This window comes from Spinacia oleracea, chromosome 3, assembly GCF_020520425.1.
Source record: "Spinacia oleracea cultivar Varoflay chromosome 3, BTI_SOV_V1, whole genome shotgun sequence".
In the NCBI taxonomy this organism is placed as follows: Eukaryota; Viridiplantae; Streptophyta; class Magnoliopsida; order Caryophyllales; family Amaranthaceae; genus Spinacia; species Spinacia oleracea.
This window is the reverse complement of record NC_079489.1, coordinates 43174063-43186033: the sequence shown is the minus strand read 5'-3', so window position 1 is coordinate 43186033 and position 11971 is coordinate 43174063. Positions and strand designations below refer to the sequence as shown.

Here is an 11971-nt window from a genome sequence, read left to right as displayed (position 1 = left end):
TCATAACATGTTTAACGTTTATAATAATAATAACGGTGAAAGTGGGGAAAAGAAAGGACAATGGGGAGACACAACAACATTTGGTAAGCGGCCCAAACACTGATTTTTGTTAGTAGGACGCCCTTTTAGCTTTATTTATTTTTTCAATTTTTTTTGCTGAAATAAAAAACTTTATTTTTTTAATATTTGGAGTTATTTCTACTTAATACTTCCTCCGCTTTTTTACTTGCAACATTTGATGTTTCACGTTTGTCAATGCAAATCTTAACCATTAATATATTTAATTATACATTAGCTAAAATTATAAAATAATTTATTTTTTGAAAATATATATCGAGACAAATCTAATAGATCCTACACTACTGTATGATTCATTATGTATAAATCTCAAAAAATTGATAAAAAAGAGTATGTGAATAGTGTAAAATTGCAAATTATGCAAGTAAAAAATAGGGAGGAAATACTATTCATTCTACCTAAATGGATGAAAATCGTATGAACCCGACATTAATAAATCACCTAGATTTTTAGTTAGTAGTGTTATCGAAATTATTTTACCTTTAATTTATAGAGATAACCACTACGCTACCGGCCATGAATGAATCACTACTTAGACTTAACTTAAAAAATTCCATAGGTAAATTGATTTGAACAGGTTTAAGCACAATTAAAAAGAAATCAATAACTAAAAGATAATCGACCTGACCCAAAGTATAAGAAGATAATTCAATTCAAACCAAAAACACTGACAAGATAGATTCCTAAAAATCAAATAAAACAGGATTTCACAACTTCAAAATTTTGGAAATTTGTTTGCTTAAAAAAGAACTAATTTGTGTGATAATATTTGGTAAATCAGAAGATTACTGACCCCCCACCCCTCTTTAATCCGGTTTCTCTTTCTTTGCACCTTGTTTGGTTCTTTCAATCTCTCTCTCTCCTCATCTTCCAACCCCTTCAACCTCTCTCTTCCTCCCATTGTTCACTGGGTTTTGTGTTGTCTTGTCCTCTTTCTCTCTCTTCCTCTTTTTCTTCTTTTTTTAGAGAGAGAAATAGAGAAATTTCAATCACTAGGGTTACGGGAGGTTACTTTTCTTACCCATTTTTACCCCCTTTTTCTGCCTAAATTCATCACTTTTCTCTTTTTTTTTTTCTGGGTTTTTTTTCAAGGCAGATCCATTTGTTCAGGTATGTTCTTCAGATTTTGTTTTTTGGTTTTTTTTGTCTGAACGATCGTTTGCTGTTTCTGTTGTTTTTGTCTGATGGATTTTTAAATTTGTTTTTGAAATTTTGTGGGATTAGTTTTAGCCGACGAATCTTAAACATTTTTACTTGATTATTTACAAAAATATTGAAGGGTTTTTATTTTTTTATTTGAAATTTCATATTTGATTGTGGAATCTCCAGTTTACTTGAATTTAAGCTAATATGTAGGAAGTTTCTTGTATAGAGCAGTAAATTGAAATTATGGATTTAAAAAGTTTATGAAAGTCTCGACCTTTGTAAAATTTGGATGTGCATTTTTGACTATTTTTTGAACAAATGTGTACTCTACTGACAAAAATGAAAGTTTGACGAAATAACATGAATTTGAGTAATCATCAATGGGATTTGAGGGCTTCAACTTGCTTTATTGTTGTATAAAGTTGAAATTGTTAATTGTTGACGCTTATCATGTTGGCATTGCTGGCTGCTTATTTGTGTTGAGTAGCTTTCATAATGTGATTGTTGATGAATTGTCGTGTGTTTTGGATGTTGTGTTTGCTGTGGCATGTACTATGGGTTACGTTGTAATCTTAAAGTGAGCGCGTTTTTGGGAGTTGTAAACAATTCCATGTTGGGATAGAGCCTTGTTGTTGATCAATGAAGTTTGGTTCTGGCTTACATTCATATTGATAAACCATGGAACATGATAGTGTAGGTTGATTGATGTTGTATGGTGCTGGCTAACATTCTGATTGATGAACTCAGATAAGAGATGTTGTTCCATGTGTTGATTATAATCTTCCGCATGTTTATCAATTTGTGTGCGTGTTGGTTGCTGTGGAAGACTGGAAGGTTCTTTGAAGTATGTGTAGCATGAGGGGACCTATTGTAGTCTTTGCTTGTTTAGTTAATGTTTGAGGATTACTGTTTAACTGTGCAAGCAAATCAGCAATGATTTGATTTTTTTGGTCTTATTTACAGAGTATGATAATGCATCTTTCCCTTAAGTCTCTATAATACTTCTCTCTTTATGATAATTGTTCATGAATTGGAAATCCTTTTAAGGACCGGAGAACTTTTATAGTCTAATTTGTTTACTTTGGTCTTATTATACAGAGTATGATAATGTATCTTTCCCTCAAGTCTCTATTATACTTCTCTCTTTATGATAATTGTGCATGAAGTGAAAATCCTTTGAAGGACTGGAGCACTTTTATAGTCTAATTTGTTTACTTAGTAAATTTTTTGGACTGAATGTTATCTGGCTGCTTTATCGGCTTATGCTGAGTTGATTTTGTCTTATTAGACTTACATTGTCTGCTTTCCTCTTGTGATTTCAGTTTGAGAAGGAGTTATTTTTTTTGGATTAAATGTTATGTGGGTGCTTTGTCGCTGAGTTGACTTTGTCTTAGACTTACATTGTATGTTTTCCTCTGTGATTTCAGTTCGAGAAGCTCCACAACGCACCATCCTCTTCTTTTATTTATTCCTCTTGTATCATTATACTGTGTCTAAAGAAGAACACACAAGTTGTGATGCAGGGACAGAGGAACTCCATTGGTTCCCTGCCTGATTCAATAAACTTTGATTATGGGTCCTCAACAAACAATGTGGGCGTAGATCAGCAAATTTGCTGGAATAATATCCGGAATCCTGCTGAAAGCAGGTTGCCTGATTATAGGATTTCAACTAGCAGTTCGGATACATACATGGGCGGTGTTAGCCAAGAAGGGAGAAACTTCAGTAGATGGGGTATTGGTGAATCAAGTTCTACTAATCCTCAGAACCTTGTTAGCTATGAAGACCGAATGAATCAAAGTGGATGGTCCTCTTCATTAAATGGCTCTGTTGGTGCTGCATTAAGGTTAGAGGAGCAACGATATGAGCCTACAAATTTTGTTTCACATACAGGTGTTAATTTAAACCTTAATAGCAACCAGGTTGTTACTGGGCCCTCATTTGTGCGAAGTTCCGATATTGATTCTGCTTCGCAAAATCACGACTTAAATGACGGAATTTTCCATAGAGTTGGTGATGATATGGACTGTCCTAATTCTTTGAAAACTATTGGCTGTGATAGCAAATTTCTTCATTCAGCTAGTAGTTCTTCGGATCCTTTTGCTTCTTCATCTGGAAGTGGTGGTTTCCTTGTTGAGGAGGATGAAGGCAGGCTCAGTAGCTCGTTGGATAGTCGTCGTCTTTCTTGTAAGAGAAAGACTCTTGAAGGAAATGTTGGACAGTCTTCTAGTAATGGAAGTTGCTTTGCAAGGGCGGAAGGTAGCATGTGGCACACAGTTCCACCTCGTTATGATGCCAGTGGCAGTATTAATGTATCGATCTCATCAGAAAGTTCTCCGAGCATTAACCCTTCCGAGCAGGTCAATCCAAGACTTGGATTAGCTATGGGTGGAGGAGTTCCTGCCGATAGTCTTCGTCTTCTTAGTGTGCCTGGAGGTCCAGAAATATCTCAAAGGAATTATCGTTTGAGGGTAAATCCCTCAATGCAGCCAGATACTTTGCCAAATAATTCATTTTTGTCAGCTCCTAGTGGGGCTGCTTCCCGACGACCTGATAATTCGGCAGCTCATCAGCCATTAAGATTTGTGCCTATGGCTTCTCCTCTTGACTTGATGTCACCAATTCCCGCAGAGAGCTCAGTATCACAAAGTCAACCAGTGATTTTGCGTGTACCGGCTCTTCGGCGAAATGTGCAAGCTCACAGGTGGAATGGGGCTCCAAATGTAAGGTCTGGAAGTTCATCAAACCCTGCTGTCTCTGGTGAGAGAGATGCTGCATTGCCTGAAGATTTGAACTCTAGAAACGTGTCAAGGAATATCGCAGAACATCCTATGTTTTTACCTCCAGTGGAGGTAAGACATTCAGTTCAAAATCCAACAAGTTGGAGTCTAAGTAATGGTAATGTCGGCATCTCTAGAAATATTCCGTCAAGTTCTCGCACTGGATCTGCTTCAGCTTCCCACACTACACCAGGACCTAGTTGGGCGCCTCACCGCCATCCTTCATCACACTACTCCCGGAGAGTGTCTGAATATGTTCGTAGATCATTGTTATCTACAGTTGGGCCTGAAATTGCAGGCCAGAGCAGTAACAATAGCCAACTTCGTTCAGGTTCACCTTCCTCACAAGACGGAATACTTCCCTCTAGCGGTGGAAGCCAGGGGCATAATCAGTCACAATCCAGGTCAGGATTGTGGATTGAGAGGCAAGGGGATGGTGCTGGTGGGATTCCCTATTCTTTGCGAGCCTTAGCAGCTGCTGGTGAAGGAAGAAGCAGACTTGTATCAGAGGTTTGTTTGATTTTCTGCTTCTTTATGGTGTTATACATATTTTTTTTTTGCTAGTGCTATTGCAAGGTTTCAATTTGCTGAGAACACTCTTTTTTAGCAACCCGCCATGCTTGGTTTGCATCTCTAAAGTAGTGAGCTAATAACTTATACTACTAATAATTTTTTTAAAATCCTCTTAAATTGCGTAAATTGTGTTTAGCCTTAATTCTTCTCTCATCTTAATCCTCCAATTTCAGCTTGCTGTAAAAAGTCATTCAGTAATGTATGTTTTGAGTCACATTTTGACAGAATGGCAGCTGTTATAGCCATTATTCTACGACATTAATTAAGTAGCTATTAATCTACGACATTAACTAAGTAGCTATTGCGTTACTGTTGAAGCTGTTACACACTTACATATGGAGTATTCAAATTCAAGTATAAAAAGCCCTAGACTGAAACTTATTTGTTTTTTCGTTTCAAAACTAGATTAGGTGCTACAGAAGTAAGTTTAAAATTATAATTTAGAACATTTGTAAAAACATTAAAGTGCGGTAAATACCAATTTTTAAATGGAAAATTTTCCAGGAATATGATATGACAGCAAGTATGTGAAATATAACTAGAGGTATGAACGATTTATTAAAAAGAATCAATGTTTAGTGCAACATATACCAAGCTCAATCTTTATCTTTAAGTATTTCTAGGTTTTTAGATTTTTTTTTTCTGATCCTATAGTAGTGTGTGAGAGAGTCAGGTGAGAGAGTGAATTAGATGGAAGTTAAATAAAAATGAGAGAGGGTATATAAAAAAGGAATGCAAGTGTTAGAGTGACAGTGAGGCACTGGTGTGGGAAACAAGAGAGAGAGAAAGAGTCTGTGATTATAAGGGTCGGAAGGGAGCAGAGAGAGTGACTGTTTGAGTGAGAAACGATTGGGGGTTCTGGGAGCTTTCTACGTATTAAATTAAAAAAAACACCTGTGTTAAAGTAGGGGTCAGTGTCGGACTTCAGATCCGGGTAAAAAAAATTAGGTTGTCAGGTCCGGGTTATGAAACCCCAACGTGAACAGCTGAACTTGACCCATCTTCTAAATTGGTTGTCGTATCGAGTCAACTTTTATCAACTCTAAGTGCTGCATACCAGCAGCGTTGAGTTGGTTTAAAAGTATGATGTGTTTATCATTTACCAGTCGTCTTTTTTTGTTTTTTTGTTGCTGTTGCTATCATTTTATTGGAACTCGAACACAGCACTGAACACATTGCATTCTTGAGAAATATAAGCTGGTTCTGAAACCAGCAGTTAAAAAGTGATATTGCCTCAAAATGAAGGTCATAGACTTCAATCCTATGTTTACTATGTTTAGTGAGAGCTATGGATATTGCCTCAAAATGAAGGTCCTAGACTTCAATCCATGTTTACTATGTTTAGTGAGGGCTATGGCTTAAGATCTAAATAATTATACCTCAACTTTCAATTTGTACTGTCATTGTTTATGGTAGAGATTTATATTCCGCAAGACTTTGAGAAATTGTTTGCCAATCAATAGGATTTGTTCAAGGTCTGAACCACAAAAGGTTCCGTAGTTTCAGAGAAGCAAGAGTTTAGACGGAATTTTGAGAAGGCGAAGAATACTTATTTTTGCTACTGGTCATATGGCATAGTGTACAGCAGCATAATTTATAGCCTGCTCTTTTAGAGGGTATAGGATGACATGCATGGGATGGTGCTTCTTGCATTATACGAGTCTTTAAGATAGGCATGACTTTGTTGTACTTGGTGCATTGGTGGTGACTTCTCCTAGTCTCTTTCGGCAATCTATGTGAATGGGCCTGCAGCAGCGGCATCGGATAAACAAATAAACAATTGGTATTTGGTAACCCTATGTGGGTCCAGCTGTGTATGACAATCGCATGTCCACAGGTGCTCATAGTTATGTTCATAGGTCCTGTAGCCACAATTTGTAAAGAAGTGGGAAACTCTGCGCTGGATGGAGTGATAAACAGTAGTTTAGGTGGTTTAAGAGAACCATGTGATTATTGCTCGTAAAGTTGGTTCCTCTATGTAGCATTCTTATTGCATTATGGGGGGTTCCTGACAATGAGAAGGTTTTTTTTATACATGCATTTTTTTGCCGGTAAGATTTATAATTGTGCAGTACAATTAGCTTTGTAGGCTGTCATAAATATTCAAGGGTGGTTTAGAAGAGTTGATACCAACACAATTATGCGTTGGTTGTGGTGTTTGTTACTATCAATTACCTTTGTTTATCATTATATTTTTGGTTATTAAGAATTAAGAGAAGTAGATATTCTGAGTGTGGTACGTGGCTTTTTGATATGACAAATGACTTTAGCTCTAACGGTTATTAGCTATCTACTTACCTTGGAGAAGGGGGCTTAAGGTATCAGTATGGTCCATAGTAAATACGTTTTGATAAGGACTATTGCGAAGCTGTGTAAAGCAACCTAATTGTTGGATGCATAGCTGGACATTGTTTTGCTGATTAGATTTTATTGCAATTGAACTTCGTATAGGAAAGAACTTTGTTGTCCATGAATCTGGTGTTGATAGTTTTCCAATGTTATATTGTCCTATATTATTACGTTGTCATTTCTCGATAACTTTGAATTTTGAACTGAAGCTCGTGCCTTCTTGTTTATGGAACAGCTTCGCAATGTTTTGGATATTGTGCGTAGGGGTGAAGGATTACGTTTTGAGGTTCGATTCTAATTCCAATTCTGCATATGTGACACATCTTTTTAGCGTTTTTGTAACACTTGCACATGACTGTAGGCTCTTTTATTAGTTATTCCTTGCAGCTATAGCTTTTGATACCTATGCATCGGATTTTAAAATTAGTTCGTGTAGTTGGTTTTAATCTTGGTTATTTTCTAATGAACATTTTCATGAATATATTGTGGCTGAAAATGTTCCAAATTAAGAAATCACCCTAAAAAGGTCTCCTTTTCAAACAAAAAATATTCACGCTGATGTTATTCCCCTCAAAAATCATCCTAGATGCATCTTCTATATCATGTATAATTGTGGCTGAAAATGTTGCAAATGTAGAACTCCAAAATGAAGTTTTTATTTTTAACACATTTTGATTACTCAAACTCATTTATTCTCCTAAAAAATCGTCTTGATGCGTCTTCTAATGAAGATGACATGTTTACGAATAGGGAAAAATTGGCATGGACATGAAATTGCTTGATATCCCCTCCGTCCCTAAAAGGTTGTCCCATTTGACGTTTCACGGTCTCCAAGACACTTAAAACGTAAATATCTCTAATTCTATATGCGTAAAAATTATAAAAGTTGATATTCCAAAAATATATATTAAAACAAATCTAATAAGAACTCACATGACTATATTATATTGTAGGCTAATGAGAATTCATGGTCAAAGTTTGACCCAAAAAATTGCAATGGGTTAATCTTTTAGGGACGGAGGGAGTATATTGTTTTAAACCTTGTTTTTAGAGGCATTCATTTTTTAATGGGGAGATGTTTGAAAGAGAGAGAAAAGGAGGGGGGGGGTCCTTGAAAGCGTAAAGTAATACAAATAACAATAGGTTACTAATTGTTGAATATTCTTGGACATTAAGGTAAGAGGAATGAGAACATAGGAACTTTGAGGGAAAAGGTGGAGATGATTGGGGCAGTCCTAGACGGGCGAGGTAGTTACAACTCGCTATTGGTAACTAATTGTTGATTGTTTTTGGACATTAAGGCATAAGAGGAAGGAGAGCATTGGAACTAGAAGGGTGAAGATGATTTTAAATAAATTGCAAGCTTTAAATATTTTTCATGTTAATTATGGTGGTTCTCATAAAACTAGTCAACTATTTTTGGCTGAGCTATATATCTCTTTTCCCTTTTTTATTGTTGGGGTAAAAATGGAAAAGGGAAAGGATGATTTGTTGGGATTTTTTGTTTTGTATAGAGAACGAAGTTGTTGATAGGGGTGGGGGACAATGAGCTCTAAGGGATCCTTCCCTTTTTTGTAATGATCAAGTGGGTTTAGTGATTAGGGGAATTAATAAAATGTAGTTCCAAATGGCTATTAGAGTAAAGGTGACTTGAAATATATTATTAAGCTTTGATGTAGCCGTTATTTGTAATGGTTAGTGTAGGTGTTATTTGTTATTTGTCTATGACAGTATGAGGCTTGTTGCCCCTTTTTTTGTTTAATGTTTAATAATCGGTTAGTTGGACTTTGCTAAGAGTAGATCTTAGTTAAGAAGCAAAGGCTAGGTAGTATATTATGAAGTACAAGCCTATGAAGTGTGCATCAACTCATCCTTGATGGAATCATAAACCGCCTAGCTCTTTTCCTTGTCGTACCCTAACCATACCATCATTTTTCCCTTTAAATTGATCACGGCACCAAGAGCATGTTTATCAAACACCTATCTTTGGTGTTCAAGAGAGAATTGAATAAAAACAATAAAATAGGTAGAGAGATGAGAGAGAAAGGAAGAGAGAGTGAAACCATTCAAGAGTTGGTGTTCATGAATACCAATTGGAAAACCAATTTCATGCATGGAGAGCTTGACATGTGGTATATGAGGGGACCAAACAATATTGTTTAATTTTCTTTTAATTGTAAAGTGACATTTTAGGGATGGTGGAAAAATGATTCATATTTATTACAGTATATTATAAAGTGCATTAGATTATTTTCAAGTGTTACCTTATTTGGTGATATTTTTGGTGTTTGATGAATGTTGGTGTTAGATATGGTGTTGGGGAGAGATAAAAGATAAAATATTATATTTTATTAGGTTTAAGTCCAAACTTTTGGTGTTTGATAAACATGCTCCAAGGGACTAGGGTTTCAAGGCCGTGCAACATTGAGTCTAAGAAATAGGATGTCCATCTTTGTAATAACTCCTGTTGGTTTAACAAGGTGTTGCGTAACATCCGGGAAAATTATTAGGTGTTACATTGTCATTAGCCATTTAGTTAGTAACTGCATATCGTGGTATATAATTGTGGTTAGTGTAATAACAAATTTTATAACCAGTTTGATTGATAATGCCTCCCTTGGTGAGAGAATCACAAGTGCTTGAATTTTGGGCTTTATTATTGAGATAAGAAAATCATTCTGGAAGAGTTTACATGACCATTAATTAAGTATATTAGCAATGAACGCCAAATAAATTTACATCGCGTACAATCATTATGTAAGTTAAGAGCATTGCATCTTCCAAGTAGTTATTGATAATCTTGATACATCCTCAAAACCACCCATGATACAGTGTGTTTCTTGATTGCAAAAATATGATTATTATGAACAAGAATAAATTTCAAATTACTTTATAGCAATTTTAGATATTGGAGAACAGATAAATTATAAATTGGTATCCTGACTTTCCCCAGACCTAAGGTTTTCCCTTAGATATGGGGGGTTCTTCGGTTCTTCCCTTTGAGGTGGGGATTAGGTCCTGCATAACCGTCGAACATATTGCCATTTGATGACTTTGATTCATTAAAACGTTGATTCTAGTGCCGCTTACATTTGGACCCTTAGTCTTCGCATTTGGACCGCTTACATTTCAAAATAGCGTGTTTACTCTCTTTGATATAACCTTTTACTTTTACTTGCTTCATGTTTTGAACAATAGGTACGTTTTCAATTTGACCATGTTTATGGAACTTTAAAAAGTCAGCCCGAGAGAAAACATGTACCTCCAGTTACAAATCATATATTGTTCTTATTTATATTTTCTAATATGGTGAATCACTTGAATAAAAGGTTAACCATCTCTTATCGAATGCCACAGTCTAGGGTCTCCAGGGCAAAAAATTAGTTATGCCCTTGAAATGTGTAGTGGGCTCTATGCCTCTTTGACAATTTGTGTAACTTTTAATTTTTATTTTTTTGGAGAGGGAGGGATTAAGGGGAATCCCTCCTAGAATGAGTTAAATGCATTCGACCACTGGCCTCACAACTGGAAATTGGAGAGCTAGCTAACTAGAATAGAATACAGGTAATTGGAGATCTGTTGTGGTGTTTACCTTGTTTCTTCTACAGCATGTGCCTGTGGGAAGATGTCAGTATTCCATCCACATGGGTGTGTACATGCAGGAGGATTCAAATGCGAAGGAGGAGGAGAAATTTTGGTTTTTATTTATATATCTGTCACTAACTTTGGAGTACCACTGTAAGTGTGTGTTGTAGATTACTCTTGCATCATGTCAAAGGGTGTTGTGTTCTTTTACATTCAATGCAAACATGCCCTGTTTTCTGATTTATGATTGTTGAATTGTTATAAAATTGGTGGTTTAGTTTCTATATTACTTTGAAACTCATTTTTTGTCATGTGCAGGATGTTATGATCCTTGATCAGTCGGTGTTATTTGGAATGGGTGATATTCATGATCAGCACAGGGACATGCGACTGGATGTTGATAATATGTCTTATGAGGTAGAGAATATTTTGTTAGTGACTTTAATTACATTGGTGTGGCATGGTTGTTAAAATATGATGTACAAATTACAGGAGCTATTGGCTCTGGAAGAGCGTATAGGGAGTGTTTGCACTGGATTGACTGAGGAGACAATTGTGAAGCGCATGAAGCACCGCAAGTATATACATACTATGAATGATGATCAAATTGAGGCGGAGCCTTGCTGTATTTGTCAGGTAGTAAATCTTTCTGCCCTTAATGTTTGTTTGATTAATAAATTACATGTTTCTAATGAATTTTATTTATTTATTTTCAACAGGAGGAGTACAGTGATGGACAAGACCTTGGAACCTTGGATTGTGGACATGATTTTCACCATGAGTGTGTTAAACAATGGCTTTCACACAAGAATTTGTGCCCGATTTGTAAAACAACGGCTCTAGCTACATAGAAAAAAGTCATTAATTTTTGAAGTTACTGCTTCCCAAAGGAATGCAAGAGTGGAACCAGGAATCTTCATGGAGTATTGTTTGTTTACAAACTTCCTTTTTAGCGTGAATCATTTCAACTGCTAGAGAATTTCCTTATTCTTACATTATAATTACTTAATTAGCAATGTTATGCTACTGTACACAATTCATAATGTTTTCGCATTCTGTTCTAATTGGATGTCACCTTTTAGTACCTGTTCAGGCAACTTGTTTGCAGGTTGTGATTTGCGAAACATCGACATATGTTGGTTTTTGTCACCTTCTGGAGGGGCTCGTTGCCTGATTGTTTCCTGGGTTACTTTTGTGGGTGTTTTTTGGTTGGAGAGCAAGAAACTGATTTTCCACTGAAGATTATGTGGCTTCAAAAGAACAAGTCACGTTCGGAATTTCTGCAACATCCAAGTGTGTTGTAAAACCTAATCTAAATAACACCAAACTGACACGTTTGATTACAAATCTAACTTTTAAAATAAATAAATAATAGTACTTCATACGGAGTATTATATTTGACAAAAAAGTAAACAAATTGTACGCAGTATATTATTAAACTTTAGGCAAATTTGTCAAAA

The 11971-nt window shown here is 35.8% G+C and overlaps 1 protein-coding gene across 1 annotated transcript; it reads left to right on the top strand.

The window, feature by feature from the left end:
• The first annotated feature begins 712 nt into the window (after nt 1-712).
• On the top strand, nt 713-11575 carry LOC110787639 (probable E3 ubiquitin-protein ligase RHG1A). The gene is made up of 6 exons (XM_021992267.2): nt 713-1188; nt 2652-4514; nt 7162-7212; nt 10830-10928; nt 11004-11147; nt 11231-11575. Exons 2-6 carry the CDS (start codon nt 2742-2744, stop codon nt 11360-11362), a joined length of 2199 nt encoding a protein of 732 aa, XP_021847959.2. The 5' UTR covers nt 713-1188; nt 2652-2741; the 3' UTR covers nt 11363-11575.
• Nucleotides 11576-11971: the final 396 nt, after the last annotated feature.